The following is a 26,050-nucleotide window of genomic DNA, read 5'->3' on the forward strand; positions in this document are numbered from 1 at the left end:
GGGAAACCAGTCAGGCTCATTCACACACCGACTCCTCAGCCACACGGCAACAGTTTGAGGCCTGCAGTGATAAATCAGAGGAGAGAAGTGGAGACAGACATACGGCAATATCCCCGTGTTAAGTTTTGGATTCTGTCTTCTTCCAAAGAGTTGGATTTACCCTTTATTTCAAAGGTCAGATACGGATAAACCCTCCAGTCGGGAATTTTTGCTTCAACTGATTGGTTGCCCCCTTCCCAAGCTGAAGGTACCTTTGTACTCGGGGGCCAGATCTTCCTCTGAGTAGAATGAACATCGCCCCAACAGAATTATCAGTCAGCCCAGAGTCGGAGGCCAACCAGGCAGGTACGTAACGTATCGGATCTGTACATGGCGGAGTGGGAGTCTGAAGCAGAGAGCGCAGAGTAGAGGATAATAGAGATGAGTACGAGAGGATCGGACATGCTAGTTGTAGGTGTGAGAGTTGGACAACAAGGGTAACCGTGGAAATGAGAGAAGTCCAGTCAGCCATAGGGATGTAAAGGGCAGCCAGACAGTAACGAGGAAACAGGTTAAAAGAAAGTTAAAAAATCAATGCGTAAAAGACCGAGGGAAAAAAAACACACACACACACTTTGGTTAAGGTGGGCCAGTATTCAAAATGCAATTACATAATGTCCAGGAGCAGAACAGGGCAAGGGCACGTTGTAAAACTAATCAGCATGACTGTTTCAGCACATTCCTGAAGTAAGCATGCATCTAAATGTTAATAAGATGGAAATGACTTGTATACTGCCAATCTAAAAACTTTATGAAATACACTGACACCCCTTTCAATAAGTTGCAACCTAATTAACTGCTTCCAGTCAGTACTGAGAAGCAATTTTAATTATTTACAGAGATTATTGAAACTTCAGATGTAAGAATAACATGATGCATTTAATTATATTAATTTCTGGTATGAATATAGAATTATAACATTCATTGATTAGCTGCCATGGCTCTTATTACCTGTGTCCGAGGGTGTAAACGTGAATGTTGACTACAGCAACGTGCTGTGTGCTTTGAGGTGGCTCTGGGGTAAAATTCTTGGTGTTACAGCAAGTTTCTTCTTTAGTGTAACTGAAAAGGATTCTCCTAAAAGCCCTTCAGCTATGATCAAGTTAAAGTTCATTGTCATTCAATCATATACATGTATACTGCCAAAAAAAATCAACGTTCCTTTAAAGCAGGGTTTCCCAACCTTTGTTATGCCATGGACCAATGCCAAACACCAGGGATCCAAGGACCCCAGTTCGGGAGCCCCTGCTCTAGACCAAGGTGCACAACACAGTATGCAGAATTCACACACATAACGCATGGTAACATTTCCACAAATAAATTAACAAATAATAAAATATATTCCAGAAGATCTCAAAGTTCAAGCTACGTTGTGGATCACGGCAACGATCACCTCTGAGACGCGAAGAGAAACATACCTTAATCAATGTTGCCTAGAATTGAAGCCAACCTGGCTACTTCCCCTTCCCTTCCAGTCCTGAAACAACAGCTCTCTACTCCTCACCTGTTGAGCCCCTCCTGCATTTCGTGTGTGTTAACCTATGTTTTACTGTTCTTGGAGGCATGGCGTTAACTCTTCCGTGTTACTTCCATGAAATTATATTAACGTTTTTAATAGAGTCTATTTAATTATCTTCAGTCAAGATAAATCCAAACTTCTGCCATGAAGAAAGGTAACCTTTAAAGAGGAGTGAAACCTACTCTTGGTATGGATGAGTCAAGGCAAAAGTTGATTCGTCACGGTCAGTGCCAAATTAACTTCTGTTTTCCTTGTGTCTTTGCTGTAGTAAAGAGTCCAAGTCCAGGGAAGTCTCTCAGTCCCGCGCTCATGTGTAAGGTGTGTGGGGACACCAGCAGCGGTAAGCACTACGGCATCTACGCTTGCAACGGCTGTAGTGGCTTCTTCAAGAGGAGTGTCAGGAGAAAGCTCATCTACAGGTGAAATGTTACACTCACCAGCGTTGCAGAAACTCCATCAGGTGCTAATCCTCCAAGCTCTCTGCATAACTTGCCAGGAAAGAATACATTGTAATTTTGGAATTGATAATCAAAGCAACAGATACAGAGTCTGCGTCAATCATCTGTTAACCAATGTTTCACTATAAATACAAATAAAACAGATGCCAGTGGGTGCTCCCAGCAACTGAGTATTTGAAGCTAAACAACATTCAGTTGTCTAGAACTGAAATTATAACAAACTGATTTCATAGAGATACAGTTCTTTGAGCAACCCGCTGATTTAACCCCAGCCTAATCAAGTGACAATTTACAATCACCAGTTAACCTACTAACTAGTATGGCTTTAGACTGTGGGAGGAAACCAGATTACCCGGAGGAAACCCGCACACACATTCAGAAAGGAACGTACAAACTTGCTTAAAGAGGACACAGGAACTGAACTCCCATCTCCGATGGCCCGAGCTGTAATGTTGAGGAACGGGATTCAGATTTATTTACCGTGTGTGCATTGAATCACACAGTAAAATGCATCACCTGTGTTAACAGTGAACACAACATAAGGATGTACTGTAAGTGTTTCCACAAATTCCAGCACCTACATAGCATGCCTGCCGTTGTACTGTGTAAGAGGCTGTACCTGCATCTGGGGGAGGGAATGGACATTCCAGACAACAATCATCATTTCCCTCCACAGACGTGTGCCCCTCCGGCTGTCCTTTTTGTGTGAAACGAAAGAGAGGTAGCTCGGGTGGCTGTTTATTTGTAAGGGTGTTCGCCGAGCCTGGAGGATTGGTCGCAAGTGTTTTGTCACCGTTAAGCTGACATCATCAGAACCTATACATCTGTGGGATCGGGGCCAAGGGTTGAGGAAGCAATACTCACAACGACCGATAGCCAGGGAGGTGACCCAGCAACCTGGTGGTTTTTGTGTCAAGGGGTGTAACAGCTGGAACAGAAATTCTATATTCTGGAAGGGAATGGTATTGTGAATTGGAATGGTTTAGAGATCTTCCTCGTAATGATCAGGACCCTGAATTACGTTGTTACCTTCACCAGCCCTCTCCCAGCTACTCTTCCTCGTAGGTCACGGTTCGTTGCTGCTGGTGGGAGGTGGAAGCCCCCGGTGATGTGAAAGAATGTAATGAAAAGTAAGGAAGGGTTAGGGGTTGGTTGTGGGCTCCTCTCTGGCCTGTGAAAACAACAGGTAAATACTGCTTGCTTGGACATCAGAGACTGATGGTATTCACAACGGTTTATTGACTTTGCACGGTTTTATTTCTTGTGACTTCAGAGCGAGAGAAGTTGTGAGTTGGGGAAGGGTGGAGAAGTGGGCAGAGGAAGTCAGATTCACATGATTATAGTGTTGTATTATTAGGCTCAGATTCACATGATTATAGTATTGTATTATTAGGCTCAGATTCACATGATTATTTAATAACACCACAGGAGAAATGAATACCAGCAGTTCAGAGATGTTAGCAATTCTGAAATCATTATTCAAGTCATTTCAGAAAATTAGAGGGTGGGTAAACAGACGATATAAAAATACTCTGCAATAAAACAAATGTGTGTTTTTATAGACTATAGCTCATTCTTCAAGACTGATTTTGAAGATGTGGTGCTATTGCTTTATCAAAAGGTAGCAACTAATTTAAACCGATGACAAAATAAATTCTCAGTGAGCGGGATGAGAGATAACCATCAATCAGGAGTTTAGTAAACATTCCCGTTCTTCAAAATGACACCTTAAGACCTTTACAGACATTTACCAAGACTGAGTTTAACAATTCATTATGCGATAGTACTTTTGACACTCTGTTTTGAAGTGACAGTCAAAATTAATCATTTAAATTCTACTGCCAGATTGAACTTTCAAACTCAGAGACAGGAACACTTCAGTTAAACTAATATTAATGGAAAGATCATAAGCCCATAAGACATAGGAGCCAAATTAGGCTATTTGGCCTATCGAATATGTCCACCATTTCATCATGGCTGATTTATTATCCCTCTCAAACCAATTCTCCTTCCTTCTCCCTGTAATTTTTGACACCTTGACTAATCAAGAACCTATCAACTTCTGGTTGAAATATACCAATGATTTGGCCTCCACAGCCGCCCGTGGTAATGAATTCACCACCCTCTGGCCAAAGAAATCCCTCCTCATCTCTGTTCTAAATGGACATCTCGCTATTCTGAGGCGTTTCTATTCTCTGGTCCCAGACTCACCTACTATAAGAAACATCTTCTCCACACCCACTCTATCTAGGCCTTTCAATTTTCAATAGGTTTCAATGAGAGCCAGCAAAAACTACTCATATGTTAACCCTTTCATCCCAGGAATCGTTCTCGTGAACCTCCTCTGGACCCTCTCCAATGCCAGCACATCCTTAGTTAGATAGGGGGCCCAAAACTGCCCTCAATACTCCGTGCGGTCAGATCAATGCCTTAGAAAGCCTCAGAAAGAAATATTTGAGGTGGAACCTGGTGTCATTATTTCACCTAGTATTATACAATCATGTATGATAAATAGAAGTAAATTATGAAAATTAATTCAATCCAAACAACTATCCTGTACATTTTCATTTTCACACTTTTTGCACCAGGAGACATTAGAGTAAATGCAGACCCTTCTAATCTAATACCCCTGCAAATGTCTACCTAATACCCCTGCAAATGTCTACCTAATACCCCTGCAAATGTCTACCTAATACCCCTGCAAATGCCTACCTAATACCCCTGCAAATGTCTACCTAATACCCCTGCAAATGCCTACCTAATACCCCTGCAAATGCCTACCTAATACCCCTGCAAATGTCTACCTAATACCCCTGCAAATGCCTACCTAATACCCCTGCAAATGCCTACCTAATACCCCTGCAAATGTCTACCTAATACCCCTGCAAATGCCTAGTACCTCAGAGTACTCTCGTTTTCTGTTCAGTGTCCACAGCCTGCATTGGACCCATCATTCTCTTCACGCTACCAGCATTGGGTGGGAGATACACGAGTCGCGGGTCCCATGCGAGCAGTTGTTCCTCTGCGCCCATCAGACCAGCTTCACTCACCTCAACGCTGAACTGGCTCGGTGGCCTGTGGACTCTGTACTGTGCACAGATCTGTCCTCTTTTGCATCTTAGGGGTTTGCCAGTCTTTGTAGTATGTTTTTTTAATGGATTCTATTGTTTTTATTTTGCTTTGTGGGTGCCAGCAAGAATATCATGGTTGTATATGGCATTAATAAATTTGAACTTTGATTGCAGATGCCAGGCCGGGACAGGGATGTGTCCTGTGGATAAAGCCCATCGGAATCAGTGCCAGGCCTGCAGGCTGAAGAAGTGTTTACAGGCTGGAATGAATAAAGATGGTGAGTGATTGTGAATGTCTTTGGAAAAGTGTACAAGAGCAGGTATGAAATTATGGTTTAAATTTCTGACTTAGAACTGTAGTTGTGCAAACTCCATGTTTTTGTATTTGTGTTTCATTCTCTCTTATCGAGCTGATTTCCCCACTTTCCATCTTCACTCCCGCTCCACTGACTCTGTTAATTCTTTCCCCAGCTGTACAGAACGAACGGCAGCCCCGAAGCTCTGCTCAAGTGCGGGTGGACACAGCCGAACTGGACCCCGACAAGGAGCACATCGCCACAACCAGAGAGAATACTTCCTCATCTGTTAGCACACAGAGACCCATCTCCTCCAATACCAACTCCAACCAGAGGACCAGCAGCCCACAGAACAACCACAGGTTCATGGCTAGCCTGATGACAGCGGAGACCTGCGCCAAGCTGGAACCCGAGGACGGTCAGTTGCTCGGTCTTAATCAGTACAGAATTTGCTGATCTGCCCTACCACCAGCAGAATCAGAATCAGGTTTAATATCACTGACGTATGTCATGAAATTAGTGTTTTGCAGCAACAGTACAATGCAACACATTTTAAAAAGTATAAGTTACAGTAAGAAGTATATTTTAAAAATTAAATTAAGTGAGTAGCGCAAAAAAGGGAGCAAATTAGTGAGGTAGTGTTCACGGGCTGGTTCACTGTCTATTCGGAAATACGACGGCAGAGAGAATGAAGCTGTTCCTAAAACACTGAGTGTGGGTCTTCAGGCTCCTGTACCTCCTCCCTGATAGTAGCAATGAGAAGAGGGCAGGTCCTGGGTGACGGAGGTCCTGAATGATGGATGCTGCCTTTTTGAGGCATCACACTTTGAAGGTGTCCTCGATGCTGGGGAGGCTGTTCCCATGACGGAGCTGGCTGAGTTTACATCTTTCTGCAGCTTTTTCTGACCCCGTGCAGTTGCCTCTCCGGACCAGACTGTGATGCAACCAGCTAGAGGAGGGGTTCCCAACCTTTCTGATGTCCCCGGACTCCTACCGTTAACTGAAGGGTCAGTGGGCCCCAGGTTATGAATCCCCGAGCTTGACGCTTTCCACAGTAAATCCCAGGAGTGGAAACCACTCCTGTGATTAACACGTTAATCCAGTTCTGATGAAAGTGTCATCGATCTGATGGTGCCGGCTCTGCTGAGCATCTAAACCATTTGCTTTTCATTTCCAGTAAAAGTTAAGACCGCTGATTTATACACGCATTCCCTTCCACTCCACTCCTGCTCTTGGCCTTCAGATGAACCAGAATCAGCATTCTCAGGTGTCAGCCTAAAGAGAGCGTGGCAGAAGCTGCTCACGATCAAAAGTGAGCCACACACACGCAGTTTATGGACAGGACCAGCCAGAGGGTGGTGCGGCTGTGGAGTTCATTGCCACAGACGGCTGTGGAGATCAAGTCACTGGGTACATTTAAAGTGGAGGTCGATTAGTAAGTGGTTACAGTGAGAAGGCAGGAGAATGGGGTTGAGAGGGATAATACATCAGCCATGATGGAATGGTGGAACAGGCACGGTGTGCCCAATTATCTAATTCTGCTCCAATGTCTTATGGTCTTATAGGAGCAAGAACCTTTAAACCATGGGCCAATGCATCTTGCAAGGACGAGATTACTGAATTGATAGGAAATCAAATAGAGACATTGGGCACTATGGCACAGAAGCTGGCCCCTAACTCCATTTAGTCTGTCCCATTGAACCCACAGCTGGACCATAGACCTCCATTCATGTACCTATCTAAACTTATTTTACATGTTGAAATCAAACCCACATCCACCTGTTCTGCTGGAAGCTTGCTCAACACTTGCTTCACCCTCTGAGTGAAGGTGTTCCCCCTCAGGTTTCCTTTAAATTTTTCACCCTTCACCCTTAATCTAGTTCTAGTTGCACCCAGCCTCAGTGGAAAAAAGCCTGCTTACTTTTACCCTCATAATTTGGTTTCAAATCTTCCTCATTCTCCAGGAAACAATACCCTAACCTATTCAACCTTTCCCTGTAACTCGGGTCCTCAAGACCCTTGTAAATCTTCGCTGCACTCTTTCAATCTTATTTACATCTTTCCTGTAGGTAGTGGCCAAAACTGCACACGATACTCCGCATTAGGCTTCCAAAACATGCAAGGATATTGGAGTAGATGTCCCATGACATGACTGATTTCACTGAATAGGGTTGGCAAGCAAAATGCCACTGAGGTGCCATGGAAATTATTTTGCTGGTTCTTATGGGCAATATGAAATGCACAGACGCCAGTGGGAGAGGTGGACTGGGTAATATTTCACTGTTGTATGATGGACTTGCAGTGGACGAGAACGTTGACGTGATGAGTAATGAGCCCGAGAGGACAGCCACTGAATACCAGATGTCCACCTACCCGCCGCCCAGCAGCCCTGAGAGTGTTTACGAAGTTTCAGCCAGGCTGCTCTTCATGGCAGTGAAATGGGCCAAGAACCTAGCAGTGTTTTCCAACCTGCCCTTCAGAGACCAGGTACGGTGCTGGTGGTTTGGAAAATAACATCAAACGAGGCCACTTTAATAATATAAAACATTGCATTTGCAGATCATTCAAAGTTCAAAGGAAATTTATTAACAAAGTACATATTTGTCACCATATACTACCCTGAGATTCATTGTCTTGCAGGCATTTACAGTAGAAATACTCAATAGTGAAAAAATACAAAATACATAAATAAATAAATTCTGAAGCCACAAAATACTTGAAGGTGAGTCTGTAAGTTGTGGAATCAGCTCAGTGTTGAGGTGAGTAAAGTTATTCACAGTGGCTCAGGAGCCTGATGGTTGAGGGGCAATAATTGCTCTAGAGGTGTGCTTCCTCAGGCTCCTGTACCCCCTTGCCGAGGGAAGCAGTGAGAAGAAAGCATGGCCCGGATGGCGGGGGTCCTTGATATCGGATGTTGGATTGGTGACTTCTTTTTGTTTATTTTTTTCAGGATCAAGGCCAACAGCATTAATTGCCCATCATCCCCTAACTGCCCATGAGAAGGTGGTGGCAAATCACCTTGGAGTGGGGCAGCCCATCGCAGTGCTATTGGCTAGTGAGTTGGCCCACAAAACATTTCCAACTCAGGATGGTGTGAGGATTGATCAGAGAACAGACTGCAGGAGCTGGTGCTTGATGGTGTGAGGATCAGAGAACAGACTGCAGGAGCTGGTGCTTGATGGTGTGAGGATCAGAGAACAGACTGCAGGAGCTGGTGCTTTGATGCAACTGCCACCATTGTTTCTGTCTGTAGTAAAGGCCAGCGGTTTGGGACAATCAGTCAGAATGGCTTGGGTGATGGTAAATGGTACGGCCTGCAGCCTCTATAAACCAGCAGCAAGGAGAATAGGGTGGTTGTGGAGGGCCAATCAAGAGGGCTGATTAGCCTCAGAGTTGTTGACGTTATACGCAACCAGATGGTGGAAAGGCTTCGGGTTAACAGGAGACGAATCCGGTTTAACAGTAGTGATTGGAGATTCCATTGCTAGAGATTCAGTGGACGTGGTAGAGACACCAGAAAGGTACGTTGCCTGCCAGGAGCCAGGGTCAGGGATATCTCAGATCAGGTCCCCACTTTCTAAATGGGGAGGGTGAGCAGCCATAAGTCTTGGTACATATCGGCATCAATGACGTAAGTCAGGGGTGGCCAACCTCTTACATTCCATGTGTCAATTGTTTCACGCACGAGTTCAGATGCGCCATACCCCCATTCAATTCTTGTAAAAATGTTAATATAGACATATTTAGCATTTTGCATGATATATTGATTTAATATAAAAACAAGATAAACATTACTTACCTTAATGAGACTTTTAACAAATATATTTTGTCTTCTTTTGATTTCTTCCTTTTTCTTAATCACATATTCTTTCTGTAACTCAGACCCAAGCACTAGCTTCAGTTTTCCTTCTATTTCAGTCTGATGTTGTGTTTTATAGTGTCTATTAGATCATGTCTTCTATTATGTGAGAAAGTGTTTTCACAAACAATGCACAATGGTTTTCCTGACAGACCCGCTATAAATAAGAACTCATTTTCCCTCTGTTCATTGAATTCACGCTTACTATCACTTTCTGCTTTTCTTTTGCTCATTTTCTTTTGCACTGTGATGGGTAACTGAATGTAAAAACAAGGCTTAATTTTCAAAGAAGTACAAAACTGTAATTGTTCACAAAGGACGAACAAAGCACAACTCCATAGCGCACGAGTGTCAATTGTAAACTGACTGGCAAAAACCTGCGACGCACCGCTGGTGCAGACGCCTGGCGCCTCGGGATCAAACAAGTATCAAACGTGTATTGAACGGTTACTGAATGACTGCAGAACAAAAGTCCCTCTTTCCCAGTTTGACTCATTGAACATTTTTTTAAAAATTGAAAACAGAGTAATGTGGAAGAAAATAACATTCACCAAAAGATGTGCACAAAATAATAAAATCGCTAAAATTAATTGCTAAGTTTTAGATTTATTCTCAGTAAAACCCATTTCTAGCTCTAAGCTACTTGAATTCCTGTTTCTTTTCTACAAATCGGTTTTTGGTCAATACTTTTTGCACTTACTGTTTTTTTATCATCACTGGGGTGCAATGCGCCACTTTTGGCACAAGCGCCATAGGTTGGCCATCCCTGGCATAGGTCGCTAAAGGGAGGAGGTCCTGAAGAGAGAATATAAGGAGTTAAGTAGAAAGCTGTGAAGCAGCACCTCCAGGGTAGTCACCTCTGGATTGCTGCCTGTGCCACATGCCAGTGAGGATACAAAGAGAATGATTTGGAAGATGAATGCATGTCTGAAGAACTAGTGCGGGGTAGGGGCTCAGATTTCTAGATCATGGGGTTCTTTTCAGGGGAAGAGATGACGTGTAAAAAGAGGATAGGTTACACCTGAACCTGAGGGGGACCAGCAATCTTGCGGACAGGTCTGCTGGAGCTGTTGGGGAGGGTTTAAACTAATTTGGCAGGGGATGGGAACCAGAGCGATAGGGGCAATTGGGAAAGGACAGGCAGAGACAGTGTGTAGTGAGACTGTGAGGAAGGACAGGCAGATAGGGTAAAATTGCAGCCAGTGAGATGAGTTGCAGTGTAACAGGGGGTCAGAATTGAAAAGGGTGATGAATACAAGACTGAAAGTGCTATATTTGAATTTACGCTGTATATGAAAGGCAGATGATCTTGTAGAACAGTTAGAGATTGGCAGACGTTGTTGTGGGTGTCTGAGTCGTGGCTGAAAGAAGATTACAGTTGGGAGCTTAACATCCAAGGATACACATCGTCTCAAAAGGACAGGCAAGTAGGCAGAGGGGGTGGCGTGGCCCTGTTGGTAAAAATAAATGAATTCAAACCTCTTAGAAAGAGGTGACATTGGATCAGAAGGTGTAGAATCCTTGTACAGAGAGTTAAGAAACTGAAAGGATAAGAACATGCTGAAGGCGTTACATTTGTTGTTGTGCAGTCGTTGAGTTGAGTCCGACTCTTTGTGAGACTCATGGACCACAGAGTCCACAGGCTTTTCATGGCAAGATCCGGAAGTAGATTTCCAGGCCTTTCCTCCGCGCAACCTGCTGCCCAGGTTGGGACCCGGCTGGATTTGAACTCAGGACCACCTGCCTTAAAGTCCAATGCTGATGCCACTACACCGCCAGCATGTAGTGTTGATAGGAGTTAGATACAAGCCTCCAAATAGTAGCCAGGATGTGGGCTACAAATTACAACAGGAGATAGAAAAGAAATGTCGAAAAGGCAATGTTATAATAGTCATGGGGGAAGTCAATATGCAGGTAGATTGGGAAAATCAGGTCGGTGCTGGATTGACAGAATGTCAATGAGATGGCTTTTCAGAACAGCTCGTGGTTCAGCCCACTAGGGGATCAGATAGTCTGGACTGGATGTTGTGCATCAAATCTGATTTGATTAAGGTTAAAAAAAAGAGCTGTTAGGAGACAGAGACAGTAATATGATAGAATTCAGCCTACAATTTGAGAGGGCGAAGCTAAAGTCAGATGTATCAGTATTACAGTGGAGTAAAGGGAATTACAGAATCATCAGAGTGGAACTGGCCAAAGTTGATTGCAAGGGGATACTAGCAGGGTTGGCTGTACAGCAGCAGTGGCTGGAGTTTCTGGGAGCAATTCGGAACGTGCAGGATAGAAAAATCCCAAAACATAACATAGAACAGTATAGCACAGTAACAGGCCATTCGGCCCACAGCACTGTGCTAAGCCAGCTAAAAAGCAAGTCAAAGCACCCAAACACTAATTCCCCTACCTACACCATGTTCATATCCCTCCATCCTCCTTATATCCACGTGCCTATCTTAAAAGCCTCTAATGTATCTGCCTCTATCACCGTACCAGGCAGCGCAGTCCAGGCACCCACCACTGTGTAAAAAAAACCTACTCCTCACATCCCCTTTGAAATTACCCCCTCCCACCTGGTATCAGACACTTAAACCCTGGGTGAAAGCTACTGTCTGTCCACTCTATCTCTGCCTCTCATAATCTGATAAACCTCTATCAGATCTCCCTCAGTCTCCACCGCTCCCGAGAAAACAGCCCGAGTTTGTCCAGCCTCTCGTGACAGCACAGGCTGAACTCTTCTGCACCCCGTCCAGAGCCTCCACATCCTTCCAATAGCATTCTAAAGGCAGGATGACACAACTGTGGCTGACAAGGGCAGTCAAAGGCAAAAGAGAGGGCATGTAATAAAGCAAAAATTAGTGGGAAATTAGTGGATTCAGAACCTTTTAAAAACCAACTGAAAAAGCCGTAAGGAGGGAAAAGATGAAATATGAAGGTAAGCTAGCCAATAATATCAAAGAGGCTACCAGAAGTTTTTCATCAGATATATAAAGTGTGAAAGTAGTAATGGAGACAGGAAATGGCAGACGAACTGAACGGGTACTTTGCATCATTCTTCACTGTGGAAGACACGAACAGTATGCCAGAGGTTTGAGAACGTCAGGGGGCAGAAGTGAGTACAGTTGCTATTACTAGGGAGAAGGTCCTTGGGGAAATGAACGTTCTGAAGGCAGATAAGTCACTTGGACCAGATGGACGACACCCCAGGTTTCTGAAGGAGGTGGCTAAAGAGATTATGGGGGTATTAGTAACGTTCTTTCAAGAATCACTGGATTCTGGCCTAATTCTGGAGTACTGATAATTGCAAACGTCACCTCACTCTTCAAGGGGAGGCAGAAGAAAGGAAATTATGGGCCAGTTAGCCTGACCTCAATGGTGGGGAAGATGTTGCAGTTGATTGATAAAGATGAGGTCTCAGGGTACTTGGAGGCACATGATAAAATGGGTCAAAGTCAGCATGGTTTCCTCAAGGGAAAATCTTGCCTGACAATATGCTGGAATTCTTTAAGGAAGTAACAAGTAGGATAGACAAAAGAGAATCAGTGGATGTTGTGTACTTGGGTTTTCAGAAGGCCTTTGACGTGAGACTACTTAGCAAGAACCCATGGTATTACAGAAAAGATACTGGCATTGGCTGATTGGCAGGAGCCTTTTCTGTGTTGGGACTGCTTCTTTTAATGTTGTATGTCTATTTCTAAATGGGGAGAAAATTCAATAATCCAAGGTATAAAGGAACTTGGGAGTCCTCTTACAGGATTCCCTAAAGGTTAACTTGAGCCTGTGGTGAGAATGCGATGTTAGCATTTATTTCAAGAGGACTAAAATATAAAAGCAAGGATGTAATGCTGACATTTTATAAGGCACGGGTGAGGTCTCACTTGGAGTATTGTGAGCAGTTTTGGGCCCCTTATCTAAGAAAGGATGTGCTGGCATTGGAGAGGGTTGAAAGGCAGTTCTTGAGAAGGGTTCCAGGAATGAAAGGGTTATCATATTAGGAGTTTTTGATGGCTCTGGGCCCGTGCTCACTGGAATATAGAAGAATAAAGGGGATCTCATCAAATGTTGAAAGGTCTAGATAGAGTAGATGTGGAGAGGATTTTTCCTACAGCAGGGGAGTCTAAGACCAGAGATAGAGGGACATCCATTTAGAACAGAGCTGAGGAGGAATTTCTTAAGTTAGAGAGTTGTGAGTTTGTGGCATTTGTTGCTGGAGACAGCTGTTGAGGGCAGGTCATTGGGTGTATTTAAGGCAGTGTTGGTAGGCCCTTGATTAATCAGGGAGTGTACAGTTACAGGAAAAAAACAAAGCAGGAGAATGGGATTGAGAGGGAAATAGATCAGCCATGGTGAAATGGCAGAGCAGAATCGATGGGCCAAAAGGCCTAATTCTGCTCCTCTGTCATGGAATCATCTCCCAGCATACCAAACTCAGTCTTCACTTGTATCTAATTATTTATCTAGCTGGGCCATCTAAGCTTCTGGTCCATTGTGAGCTCCAGAATCCTCAAGTGATTTAGCAATGGTAATGCCATTGAATATCAAGAGTAGGTGGTTAGAATCTCTGACTGCAGATAGCCAATTCTTGTCATTTTTGTGGCAAGAACATTGCTTGTTTCTCATCAGTCTTTGCCTGAAAGTTGGCATGGTCTGCTTTGTTGCTGTAGAGATGTGAATGGGTTGAACCATGTAAACATTGTGGGTGCCACAGAATATAGCTCAGGGCATTGGAGTTCAATTCGGCATCGTCTGTAAAGAGTCTCTGTACCTCCTCCCTTTGGAATCCAGGGGCTCTGCTTTCCTCCCATGGTCCAGGTAGATTAACTGGTCACTGTAAACTGTCCTGTGATTGGGTTAGAGTAACCAAGGTTGTTAGGGGTTGCTGGGGGAGCGGGGCTGGGCGGGCCTACTCCACGATGTATTGCTAAAGAGAGCCATAGAAAAGTACAGCACAGAAACAGGCCTGTCGGTCCATCTAGTCAGTGGCAAAACTATTTAAGCTGCCTACTCACATCAGCCTGTACCAGGACCACAGCCCTCCCTACTTCTACCATCCATGTACATACCCAAACTTCTCAAACTTTGAAATCAATCTCACTACACCATTTGCACAGGTAGCTTGCTCTGCACTCTCACCACCTTCTGAGTGAAGATGTTTCCCATAAACTTTTCACCCCTAACCTATGACCTCTAGTTGTAGTCCCACCCAACCTTAGTGTAAAAAGCCTTTTTGCATTTACATTATCTACAGCCCTCATAATTTTGTATATTTCTATCAAATCTCCTCTCAATCTTCTACTTTCCATGGAATAAAGTCCTAACCTATTCAACCTTTCCCTACAACTCAGCTCCTCCAGTCCAGGCAACATCCTTGTAAATTTTCTCTGCACCCTTTCAATCTTATTTACACCTTTCCTGTAGGTAGGTGACCAGACTGCACACAATACTCCAAATTAGGCCTCACCAATGTCTTATACAACTTCAATCTAACATCCCATCTCCTGTACTCAATGTATCCCCAGATCCCGTTGTTCTACCACACTCCTCAGTGCCCTACCACTCATTGTACAAGACCATTGTGTTGGTCCTCCCAAAGTGCAACACCTTGCATTAAACTCCATCTGCCATTTTTCAGCCCGTTTTTCCAGCTGGTCCAGATCCCCCTGCAAGCCACGGTAGGCTTCCTCACTGCCTACTATGCACCCAATCTTGGTGTCATCCACAAATTTGCCAATCCAGTTAACCACATTATCATCCAGATCATTGATATAGATGACAAACAACAACAGACCCAGTACCGATCCCTGCAGCGCTCCTCTAGCCACAGGCCTCCAGTCAGAGGGGTAACCATCTACTACCACAAAACCAATGTCTAATCCAATTTACTACCTCATCTTGAATGCTGAGTGACTGAATCTTCTTGACAAACCTCTCATGCGGGACATAGACAAACGTCTTGCTAAAGTCCGTGTAGATAACATCTACTACCATGCTTTCATCAACCTTCATGGTAACTTCCTCAAAAAACTCTAAGATTGGTTGGACACGACCTACACCACATGAAGCCATGCTGATTATCCCTAATCAATCATGTCTAACCAAATACTTATATCTGCTCTCTTAGAATACCTTACAATAATTTTCCCCACTGCTGATGCCAGGCTCAGCAGCCTATAATTCCCTGGTTTATTTTTAGAGCCTTTCTTAAACAGCAGAACAACACTGGCTGCCCACCAGTCGCCTGTTAACTGACCTGTCACTAAGGATGATATAAATACAGTATCTCTGCTAAGGCCCCGGCAATTTCTGCACTTGCCTCACCGCAGAGTCCGAGGAAACACCTTGTCAGGCCTGGGGATTTATCCACCTTAATTTGCCTCAAGGTAGGAACCAGCTCCTCCCCTGTAATCTGAATAGGCTCTATGAAGTTGATGCAGTTTTGCCTTAATTCTATAGACTCCGTGTCCATCTTCTGAGTAAGTAAGATGAAAACAGATCTCCCCCATCTCTTCTAGCTCCACGCAGGAATTACCATTCTCCCAGAGGACCAATTTTGTCCCTTGCAATCCTTTTCCTCTTAGCGCATCTGTACAATCCCTTTGGATTTTCCTTCACTTTCTCTGCTAAGGCAACCTCAACCCTTCTTTTTAGCCCTCCTTATCTCTTTCTCTTGCATTTCTTATACTCCATAAGCACCTCATTTGTTCCTACACACCCATACCTGCTATGCACCTCTTTTTTTAAACCAGGGCCTCAAAATTTCTTGTAAACCAAAGACCCCTACACCTGGTACCTTTACCTTTTATTCTGACAGGAACATACAAGCTTCGTGCTCTCAAAGTTTCCCTTTTGAAGGCCTCCCACTTATCAAGTACATCTTTGCCAGAAAACAGCCTGTCCCAATCCACACTTGCCAGATCCTTTCTCCAAAATTGGCCTTTCTCCAATTTAGAATCTCAATTTAGAACCTATTTGCTTTAGATAACTACTTCGAAACTAACGCCACTGTGGTCACAAGATGCAAAGTGTTCCCCTGTCACCTGCCCTGTCTCTTTCCCTAATCGCAGATCAATATTTCACAATCTCTCATTGAGATTTCCACAATTAATTAATAAAATAAATAGATTTTAAAAACCCCAAAGTCTGATTTGATGATGGAGGAACTGAACACTACACAGTAGTCCTGCAGTGCCACCCTGGGGCGGAGGTGATTGACTGCAAACGATCAGGTTCTTCCTTTGTGCAAGATATGAGTGCAATTGTCTTCCCACTGATGTCCACTGCCAGAGCTTAGTGGAACAGTTTATTTCAGTGGACAGTGTAGTCTTCAGATGGTGCAATGCCTGGATTACTAGAGTCCTTTGAGACCAAAGAAGTTCATATCTCTGTAACTAAAGTACTGTACTGGAAGAGTGAACTAAGTGGGGAATTGTGCCATGAGTCTTGGGTGAAGTACAGGTGAGCTATCAGAAGGAGTGTGAGTGTGGAGATGGAGATGGAGAACCCCATGCAATGAATAAATAGTTAATAAGCCATTTCAGGTCACATTAATTACTTACATTCAACAAGCGTGAGATCAGTAGTGACAGGATAAGAAGTATCATTTTGCTGATCCCAGAACTATTGTCCACTGATTAACCACTGATTTATCTAAAGCCATTTTATTTTGCAGGTAATTTTGCTGGAGGAAGCCTGGAATGAACTGTTCCTGCTCTGCGCTATCCAGTGGTCCATGCCCCTGGAGGGCTGCCCTTTGTTATCATCACCTGAACTCTCTCTCAGCCCTCAGGGAAAGAACAGCTCCACCATGGCAGACGTTCGCATTCTGCAGGAGACCATCGGCCGCTTCAAGGCCCTCGTTGTGGATCCCACAGAGTTTGCCTGTCTGAAAGCAGTGGTGCTGTTTAAACCAGGTGAGTTGCATTTCCCCTTTGTTCATCTACCCTCATTCAGCACTAATGCAAAGTGCTGTTCCCAGAGGACAAAGCGCACAGAGCTTTTTATCTGAGTAGATCACAGGAGAAAACTGACCCTGGAAGACATGTTGCTGCCAAACCAAACTGACTGGGGTCTGTGAGGAAATAGAGGATCCAGTTGCACAGGGAGGAATTGAGGCCGAGGTCTTGCTACTTATTGATCAGCTTTAAGGGGACGATAGTATCGAATGGTGAACTGTAATCAATAAAGAGCATCCTGATGTATGCACCTTTGCTATCCAGCTGCTCCAGAGTTGAGTGAAGAGCCAATAAGATAGCATCTGCTGTGGACCTGCTCCTCCAGTAGGCAAATTGGAGCAGATCCAAGTCCCTTCTCGAGCAGGAGTTCATATGTTTCATCACCAACCTCTCAAAACACTTCATCATTGTGGACGTAAGTGCTACTGGACAACAGGCATCGATGCAAATAATCACTCTTTTCTTGGGCACCTATATAATTGAAGCCTGCTTGAAGCAGGTGGGTACCTCTGAGTGGCAAAGCAAAAGGTTAAAGATCTCTGTGAACAGTCCAGCCAGTTGATCAGCACAGGTCAATGTGCAGATCATTCCAAATTTTATTCAAAATGTCACCCACTCCTCTCCTGATGGTACTGAATCACTCACGTATCTAGTTCTATAGCTACTGGCAGTGAGCAGGTCCCAAACCAGGTTCTCACAAAGCTGGTCCAGGAGAGGCCCATCTTGGCATTTCCCCACTCTCTCTGCCAAATGAAACACATCACCCACTTCATATAGGAGGCTGACATTGGGAAATTCAACAAGAAAAGGGGATGAGAGATCTTCCCAACATGTGTTTTTCACCTTTGCCAACCCTGTCATAGTGAGATACAGATGTAAATGTACTTTAGTGGAATCTTTAGCATTGGCTGCAGCAGTTACTAAATCTGAGCTCTCCTTCAGAAACACGAGGCTTGAAGGACCCTGAGCAGGTTGAGAATCTGCAAGATCAGTCACAGGTGATGTTGGGTCAGCACAGTCGGACACACTACCCCATCCAACCAGTCAGGTAAGGAGGTGGGTCTTAATGTCGGACTGCTACCAATTAACAAAAACTTCTTTCAGATCACATTCTCATACCAAACTAAACTGTTCATGTCAGGCCGCTACTAATGAACAAAATCTTCTTCCAGATCACGTTGTCATATCAAGCTATACTGTCACTTCAGGTAGAAATACGGAATGGCTTACTACATTTCATGCCCTTACAAGATGTCAGAACAGTACAAAAGCAGAGGAGAGATTGACCAGAATTATGCCAGGGATGAGAAGCTTCAGTTATATAAGAAGATTAGAAAGATAGGATTGTTCACCTTGACTTGGGGTTAAGAGGAAAGGGGCTTGTTTTGCTGTTGTTGTTTTGTCACTTGTTGTGTTGTGTTGTGTTGTTCTGCCAAGCATAGCGATCATGCTATGTTGGTGCCGGAATATGTGGCAACACTGTGGGCTGCACCCAGCTCACCCGCAGGTGTGTTGGTTGTTAACACATTTCATTGCATATGATAAATAATCCTGAATCTTAGAGTAGTGAAAGCCAAGGTCCAATTAAAGGCAATGTTGAAATATTTTGGAGATTGAATGCAACAAATTATTTCACTGATTGAAGGGTTGGTTTTGGAGCAATCAGTAATTACAGAGTTGAGATTTTTTAAAAAAGCAAGATACAAGAAAACTTATTTTCTTTTTAAAATACACATCAGGGGTTTCTGGAAATCCAAACCTGAAAGGAAGATAAAATTTGTATCAATTGTCAGAAGGTAATGCAAATAGATACTCTTGGGAAGGAAAATCAGTGCAAGGCAGTCTGGGAAGAACAATGAAGAGGGACCAAGTGGGGAGATATTTCAAATAAACAATAGTCTTGTGGGCAGAATCGGCATTTTTTGTGCTACAAGGTTTTATGGTTCTAATATCAATGCAGATGGAGAAGAACACAGCACTAATCAATTTTCATACACAGTATATATACACACATTACAAAAAACACTAAAGCTTTCAAAATGTCAGGTAGCATCTGTGGAGAGAAAACAAGTTAATATTTCATGAAAATTATGTATCTTTTTTTTTAATTTCAGATTTCCAACAAGAAATCACACACTTGATAACTTGAACCTGTTTATTTCCCATTATCTGGCTCGAAGTAATGTTCTCCCTCTGCTTCTCAATATTGATAGCTACTCTAGTAACTTTATGAAGCTCCCCCTCAACATCTCCTGATATTGAATAATTCAGGTGTTCCTCGCTTCTACACAGCACTAAGCTAAATGGCTTTCAAAGCATAAATGAATACTTCAACAGACTTCAATGGTATCCAGTACTCATGATGTAGCTTGACTGACACATTGTACAGTTTGACCTGATAGGCACTGTAATTATGCAGTCCTATGGATGAAATATTAAACTCTAACAGCATTCTGAAGTAAACCATTAAGATATAGTGGCTTTACGATAAAGTCAATGAGATCCTGACTCAACACCGTAATGTTCCTGCTGCTAAAATGACTACCAAAGTTGGCCAACATTCTTCACTAAATGGAAAGTGTTCTAAGACACTATTTAAATGCAGGTTTTCTCTGTTCACTTCATTGACTGACAAGTCTGTTGATTTATATTTACAGGAAATGTTGCCTCACGTTAGCTGGGGGAAGCAAGGAGGATGGCATTCAGATTTATTATTGTCATCTTTCTCCTCAGGTTTGGGAAGTTGCTTCTGCTCCTGCCTTCACTCCGCTTTGTCTCGGCAGAACGAATTGAACTGCTGTTCTTTCACAGGACCATTGGCAACACTCCCATGGAGAAACTTCTTTGTGACATGTTTAAGAGCTGAACTTCCTAAATGGTCACTTTAGATTGTCCCATTATTTCATCTTCTCTAGAGGGCCCACAATAAAATTATTTCCCCTGCTTTCCCTATAATCTCCATCCGATGAGTCTCTTCTGATCTTCCTAACATGTTACTTTAATCACTTATCACCTCCATCTACGCACTGCTAGATCACCCCCAACCTTTTACATGCACACATCTTGATGATATTTAAACCTATGAATATATTTCTTTAGTAGAATAAAGCTGAATTCTGGTTACCAAAGTTGCCTGCTGTTAATTTTTCCCCCAAAAATGAATATTGAAAAACAAAGACATAACTAATTAAAGTTTCATTTAAAGATAAAGATACATTTTAAAGATTTGCTTTCTTTGTCAGATGTATATTGAAACAGACAGTGAAACGTGTCACTCACGTCAGAGACGCGCTGTCATGCTTCCAGTGACAACACAGCATGGCCACAACTTACTAACCCTAACTCATACAACTTCGGATTGAGGGAAGAAACAGGAGCAAGTTTCATTTAAAGATAAAGATCTTTAGGAAAGATTAGCTTTATTTGTTACATGTACATCAAAACTGCAGTAAAATGCATCAGAGATGTGTGGCTATGCTTCTGGGAGCAACATAGCATGCCCACAACTTACTAACCCTGACCCATACAGAATGGAACGTGGGAGGTACACACAGCATCCAGAGGAATCCCACATAATCACGGGCAGAATGTACAAACTCCATACAGACAATGGCAGGGATCGATCCCTCATCTTATAGTTGATACACTGTAAAGCGATATGCTCACTGCTGTGTTACCATCCTGCCCTAGGAATATAACAAGAAAATGTCAGTACACAGAAGAGCAGCAAACAAATTGATTATGAATAGGGCTCCAGGAAGCTGGTTTGGAACCAGAGAAAAAAACAGTGCTAAAGATTTAAGGATGTGAATCCAGGCACAGAACTGCAAAACTATCACATTCAGTGAAAGAGTAGATAAAACAGCAGCTGCTGGACATTTAAAATAATACCTGTGAATCTCTCAAATCCTCCACAAGTTAGGCAGCATCTGTATGAGTCGGTGTTTCACCTGGTTAACTCTATGAAAATGTCAGCTGTTTCTCTCTCTAGTAATGCTATCCAAGCTGCCACTGCATTTGTTCCACATTTAACAGCAAGTCAGTAAGAATAGTTATAAGAACTGGAAATCCCAGAATATAGACAACAACTAACATGACTATTGAAATGTCAGAGACATACAGCTTGGAACAACAGGCCCTTCAGCCCAAGTCATCTGTGCTAGTCAAGTTGTCTACCTGAGCTAGACCCATTTCCCCTCATGAGATGAATTACAAAAAAATAACAAAATTACATCCACTCACTGTGCATCAAATCCTTAGGAATTATTCCAAAAAGTTGAGAAAAATTGGAAGAGATTACTTTTCAATTGAAAGCTCCATGAAAGGCTAAAAAGTGTGAATTCTAGAGGACTGCCAAAATTGTAAAAATAATAGATGAAGTTGTGTTATCCAGCATCAAACTTGAAGCACATCCAACATTCAACAAACAGAAGGTGAGGAGTTCTATGTTTGAGAGAGGGCAATTAGATCACTTCTCCACAGAAAAAAACTTGTGGTCTGATCGCAAGTCCAGTGAATGCAGTTTTATGGAAGTCAGTCAAGGGAATAAATATTTGCCAATTTCTTGAACTATCTGAACGAGCCCTAGAATTACTGCCAAAAGACTACATCTAATAAACTAGTTAAAAATAAATCTTGCAGACTGCTTGGAAGATGCAAGAAGCATTCCTTGATTCCTATTTTTTCATGCCAATCCAAATCAATGCCAGCTAAATCTGGAAGCAGTTGCCGTAGGGAAAGAGATGAAAAGGAAAATCTGGCCTTTCTTTGATGGCAGCAAAAGACCAATATAAATTTGTGTCATTTATCCAAAAACTTTATTTTATAACACATCGGTGTTTAACCAAAACTCTTCCTTTAGCCATGTATAAAATCCATGACAACGATTTTAAGTTGATTTTTGAAGGGAAAAAAGTGAAATTACAGAGGTTTTGGACATGTCAATCTGTCAGTTTGTTCCTCTCCATAGATATTGCCAGACCCGCTGGGTTCCTCGAGAATTCTGTGTGTGTTGCTGAATGTCTAGCATCTGCAGAATCTGTGTTCATCACACAGATGACCTGGCTAAACATTAGGCATAATTGAGTCTCACTACTCCTCTCGAGAGTACCAGAACTGAGTTACTGTGGAGTCCTGGAACAGATGCTCAAACTCTGATATTTATTAGTTATATACTTTGTAGCACCTTTCCTTCCATGTAGAAAATAATTCCTTTAAATACAGCTTTAACTGCAGCTGCAATTATCTCTCTTACAGGGAATTCTGCATGATTGTTTCTATTTTGCTAATAAAGAGACAATAAATGCAATTTTTACTTTTTTGAGTTACCTACCACGAGCTCCTCAACAGCACATGAAGTGGGGTCATCTTAAAGACGCTGCTCCTTTAATGAATAAAAGCCAAGTACAAAGGGGTGGAGATGATGTAGAATAGGTAGTAGAGATTACAAATTTCAATTAAGTAATCAGGAGATGTATGACTAAGGAGCAGGTGTGAAGGTCAGTAGAGCTTAAGGTGAAATCACTTCACAGCAGAACAATTTAAGTGCAAACATGACCTTAATTGCCAGGAATTATAATTAAATTTATTTTAAAGTCTTATTGCTATAGCTCAAGATCTACAGTGCTTTCCAGGTTATAAATTACTTGCAGCGCAGTAACTGCTGTAATGTAGGAAACTAAAGGAAACTTTATTTGTCTGAATCAGGAATCAGAATCAGGTTTAATATCACCAACATATGTCGTGAAATTTGTTAACTTTATGGCAGCAGTATAATGCATAACATGATAAATATGGGGAAAAACTGAATTAGTCAATCTATATGTATACTAAATAGTTACATTAAAATAAGTAGTGCAAAAACAAATTTAAAAAGTAGTGAGGTAGTGTTCATGGGTTCAATGTCCGTTTAGGTGTCGGATGGCGGGGGGGGGGGAAGAAGCTGTTCCTGAATCGCTGAGTGCGTGCCTTCAGGCTTCTGTACCTCCTACCTGTTGGCAACAGTGAGAAAAGGGTGGTGGAAGTACTTTCTGAGGCTTCCCTCCTTAAAGATGTTTTGGATACTACAGAAGCTAGTACCTCTGTTGGAGCTGACTAACTTTACAACTTTCCTGTGCAGTCACCCTCCTTCCCCCCACCCCGACCCCCATACCAGACAGTGATGCAGCCAGTCAGAATGCTCTCCACGGTGCATCTGTAGAAGTTTTCAAGTGTTTTCAGTGATAAACCAAATCTCCTCAAACTCCGGATGAAATATAGCCGCTGTCTTGTCTTCTTTATTGCTGCATCAATATGTTGGGACCAGGTTAGATCTTGACACCCAGGAAGTTGCTCACTCTCTCCCTTTCTGATTCCTCTATGAGGACTGGTGCATGTTCCCTTGTCTTAGCCTTCCTGAAGTCCACAAACAGCTCTTTGGTCTTACTGACATTGAATGCAAGGTTGTTGCTGTGACGCCGCTCAACGAGCTGATGTATCTCATTCCTGTTCGCCCTCTCATCTCCATCTGAGGTTCTGCCAAAAATGGTTGTATCATCAGCAAATTTATAGATGGCACTTGAGTTATACCTAGCCACACAGTCATGGGTATAGAGAGAGTAGAGCACACGTCCCTGAGGTGCGCCAGTGTTGTCAGCAAGGTGGAGATGTTATTACCAATCCAAAGAGATTGTGGTCTTCCAGTTAGAAAGACGAGGAAGGTACATTGGAGAGGGAGGTACAGAGGCCTAGGTTCTGTAGCTTTTCGATCAGGACTGTGGGAATGATGGTGTTAAACACGGAGCTATGGTCAATGAACAGCATGCTGACATAGGTGTTTGTATCACGTGTATCGAAACATAAAGGGAAGTGTCATTTGCGTCAACAGTCAACATAATAGAAGGATGTGCCAACATAGCATGCCGCGATTTAATGACCCTGACCCATACACTTTAGAATGTGAGAGGAAATCCACGTTGTCACTGGGAGAACGTACAAACTCCTTACAGATGGAGGTGGAATTGAACTATAAAGAGTGATTACTGCTGCTGTAAAGCATGATGCTAACCACCGCACTATTGTGCCACTCCAAATGAGTTCAGATATGCCATCTTGCGCCATCTGCAAACTAGCCAATTCGCACACAGGAAACTCAAGAAAGATGATGACCAGTCTGACTATGTATAGGTATTAGTTACAGAATAAATACTGTATTATCTCGAACACTATTTAGAATCTGCTGTTTTCTTTTACAATGTTGTTAAAATCCACTAAAACATACGAACAACAGAATGACATACCATCTGCTAAATAAGCGCTCAGTGCTTCAGTGCCCCTATCAGCTCAGTGAAGTGTTGTTTGCTCTGCAAACACTTGAAACTTATTTTCCACTGTATAAACAAGGTATTAAACTAAGACCATATGATTGTTCAGGCTTTGGCAGTTAGCCAAGGTCATCAGACACATTGCAAGTTTAACTAGGTAATCTATTTGAACTGGACTGGATCGGGAAATGAGGTCAAGTGGTTGCACTCAGCCTTGTTATCTCCAATGAGAGGAATGTAAGCAAATGCTGTGTGACTGATATTTTGCCGATGAGTGAGAATAAATGCAATTTTAACTTTAAAAAAATCTACATACCAGGTGATACGTCACAGGGCTGCATCGTAGCGTAACAGTTGGCATAGCACTATTACAGTGCCAGCAATCACAGACTGCAGTTCAATTCCTGCAGCTGCCTGCAAGGCTTTTCTACATTCTCCCCGTGATCGAGTGGGTTTCCTCTGAATTCTCCAGCTTCCTCCCACACTTCAAAGATGGGTACAGGTAACGGCTAGTAACTTGTGGGCATGCAATTGTTACGAATGTGCCACAACTCTGAGGGGCCGAAGGGTACAAAGTAGCCCCTTCCTTTTTGAGAATCGCAAGATTGCTATTAATTCAGGTCTGGGACCCAGGAAATGAGAGAGAATCCTCAAGGGTTTGGAATGTGTGTCCTGGCCTCAGCGATACAAAGACACTGATAACGGCCATTGTCTCTTGGAGACGGAATTGTGTATTGAGTACTGTACTATTTGTTGAAGCCCTCAGGGGGTGACCTGAGTGGGCTGGTTGAGGGATTGCATCATCCCAACATGATTGACATGAGTGAGGATAAAAGGGATCTGGGGAACAACCCCTTTATACGCACCAGGAGAAACGCTAGAAATGCCGTGACAGCGTTTAATAGCGACAGCCGGTGGGGGCCCGCGTGCATCCTTTTCCATTTGCCTAGGAATTGGCGGGCTTACCATGGAAGAACGGCTTAGCTAAAGAAGAGGCCACCACCAACAAAATTTCGAAGGATCGACATCATAAAAAGGAAAAGCTGGCAAGTTTCTAAAATCTGTCTCTCTCCAACCAAAAAGCTGCAGCCTGAATGAACTGAGTGACTTTTATATTTCCATCGGACAATACATTATCCCCTAGACAACGATAGCTTATTTCTTATTGATTATTATTATACCCGCACTTTTAGATTTAGTATTGACGATGTATATTATCTGTATGTTTGCATTGATATTATTTTTGTGTATTTTTACTAATAAATACTGTTAAAAATAGTACCATCAGACTTCCAACGGACCTCTCTATCTTTGCTGGTAAGTGACCCAGTTACGGGGTTCGTAACACAATGTTAATGCAGGAAGTGCAGGAAGCCAGGCACAACCCGCAATTCGACAATAATGGCACGTTTTACTGTGTGTTTTGATGTACACGTGGCAAATAAAGCTAATCTAATCTTTTTAATAGTACATGGAGTGTGTCAATTTAAAGTTGCTGCTCCTGTAATGGATTCTGCAGGCAACTCCTTCGGGACTGGAACGGAAGGTAGAGGAAGCAAAA

General features: G+C 42.9%; 1 protein-coding gene across 1 annotated transcript; it reads left to right on the forward strand.

The window, feature by feature from the left end:
• Positions 1-24,388, forward strand: nr2e3 (nuclear receptor subfamily 2, group E, member 3). The gene is made up of 8 exons (XM_073024753.1): positions 1-345; positions 1,827-1,977; positions 5,262-5,365; positions 5,559-5,801; positions 7,686-7,870; positions 16,906-17,146; positions 18,131-18,236; positions 19,922-24,388. The coding sequence occupies exons 1-8, from the start codon at positions 288-290 to the stop codon at positions 20,052-20,054; spliced, it is 1,221 nt and encodes a 406-aa protein (XP_072880854.1). The 5' UTR covers positions 1-287; the 3' UTR covers positions 20,055-24,388.
• The last annotated feature ends 1,662 nt before the right edge of the window (positions 24,389-26,050 follow it).

The sequence above is a fragment of the Hemitrygon akajei genome, chromosome 21 (assembly GCF_048418815.1).
Source record: "Hemitrygon akajei chromosome 21, sHemAka1.3, whole genome shotgun sequence".
Lineage (NCBI taxonomy): Eukaryota > Metazoa > Chordata > Chondrichthyes > Myliobatiformes > Dasyatidae > Hemitrygon > Hemitrygon akajei.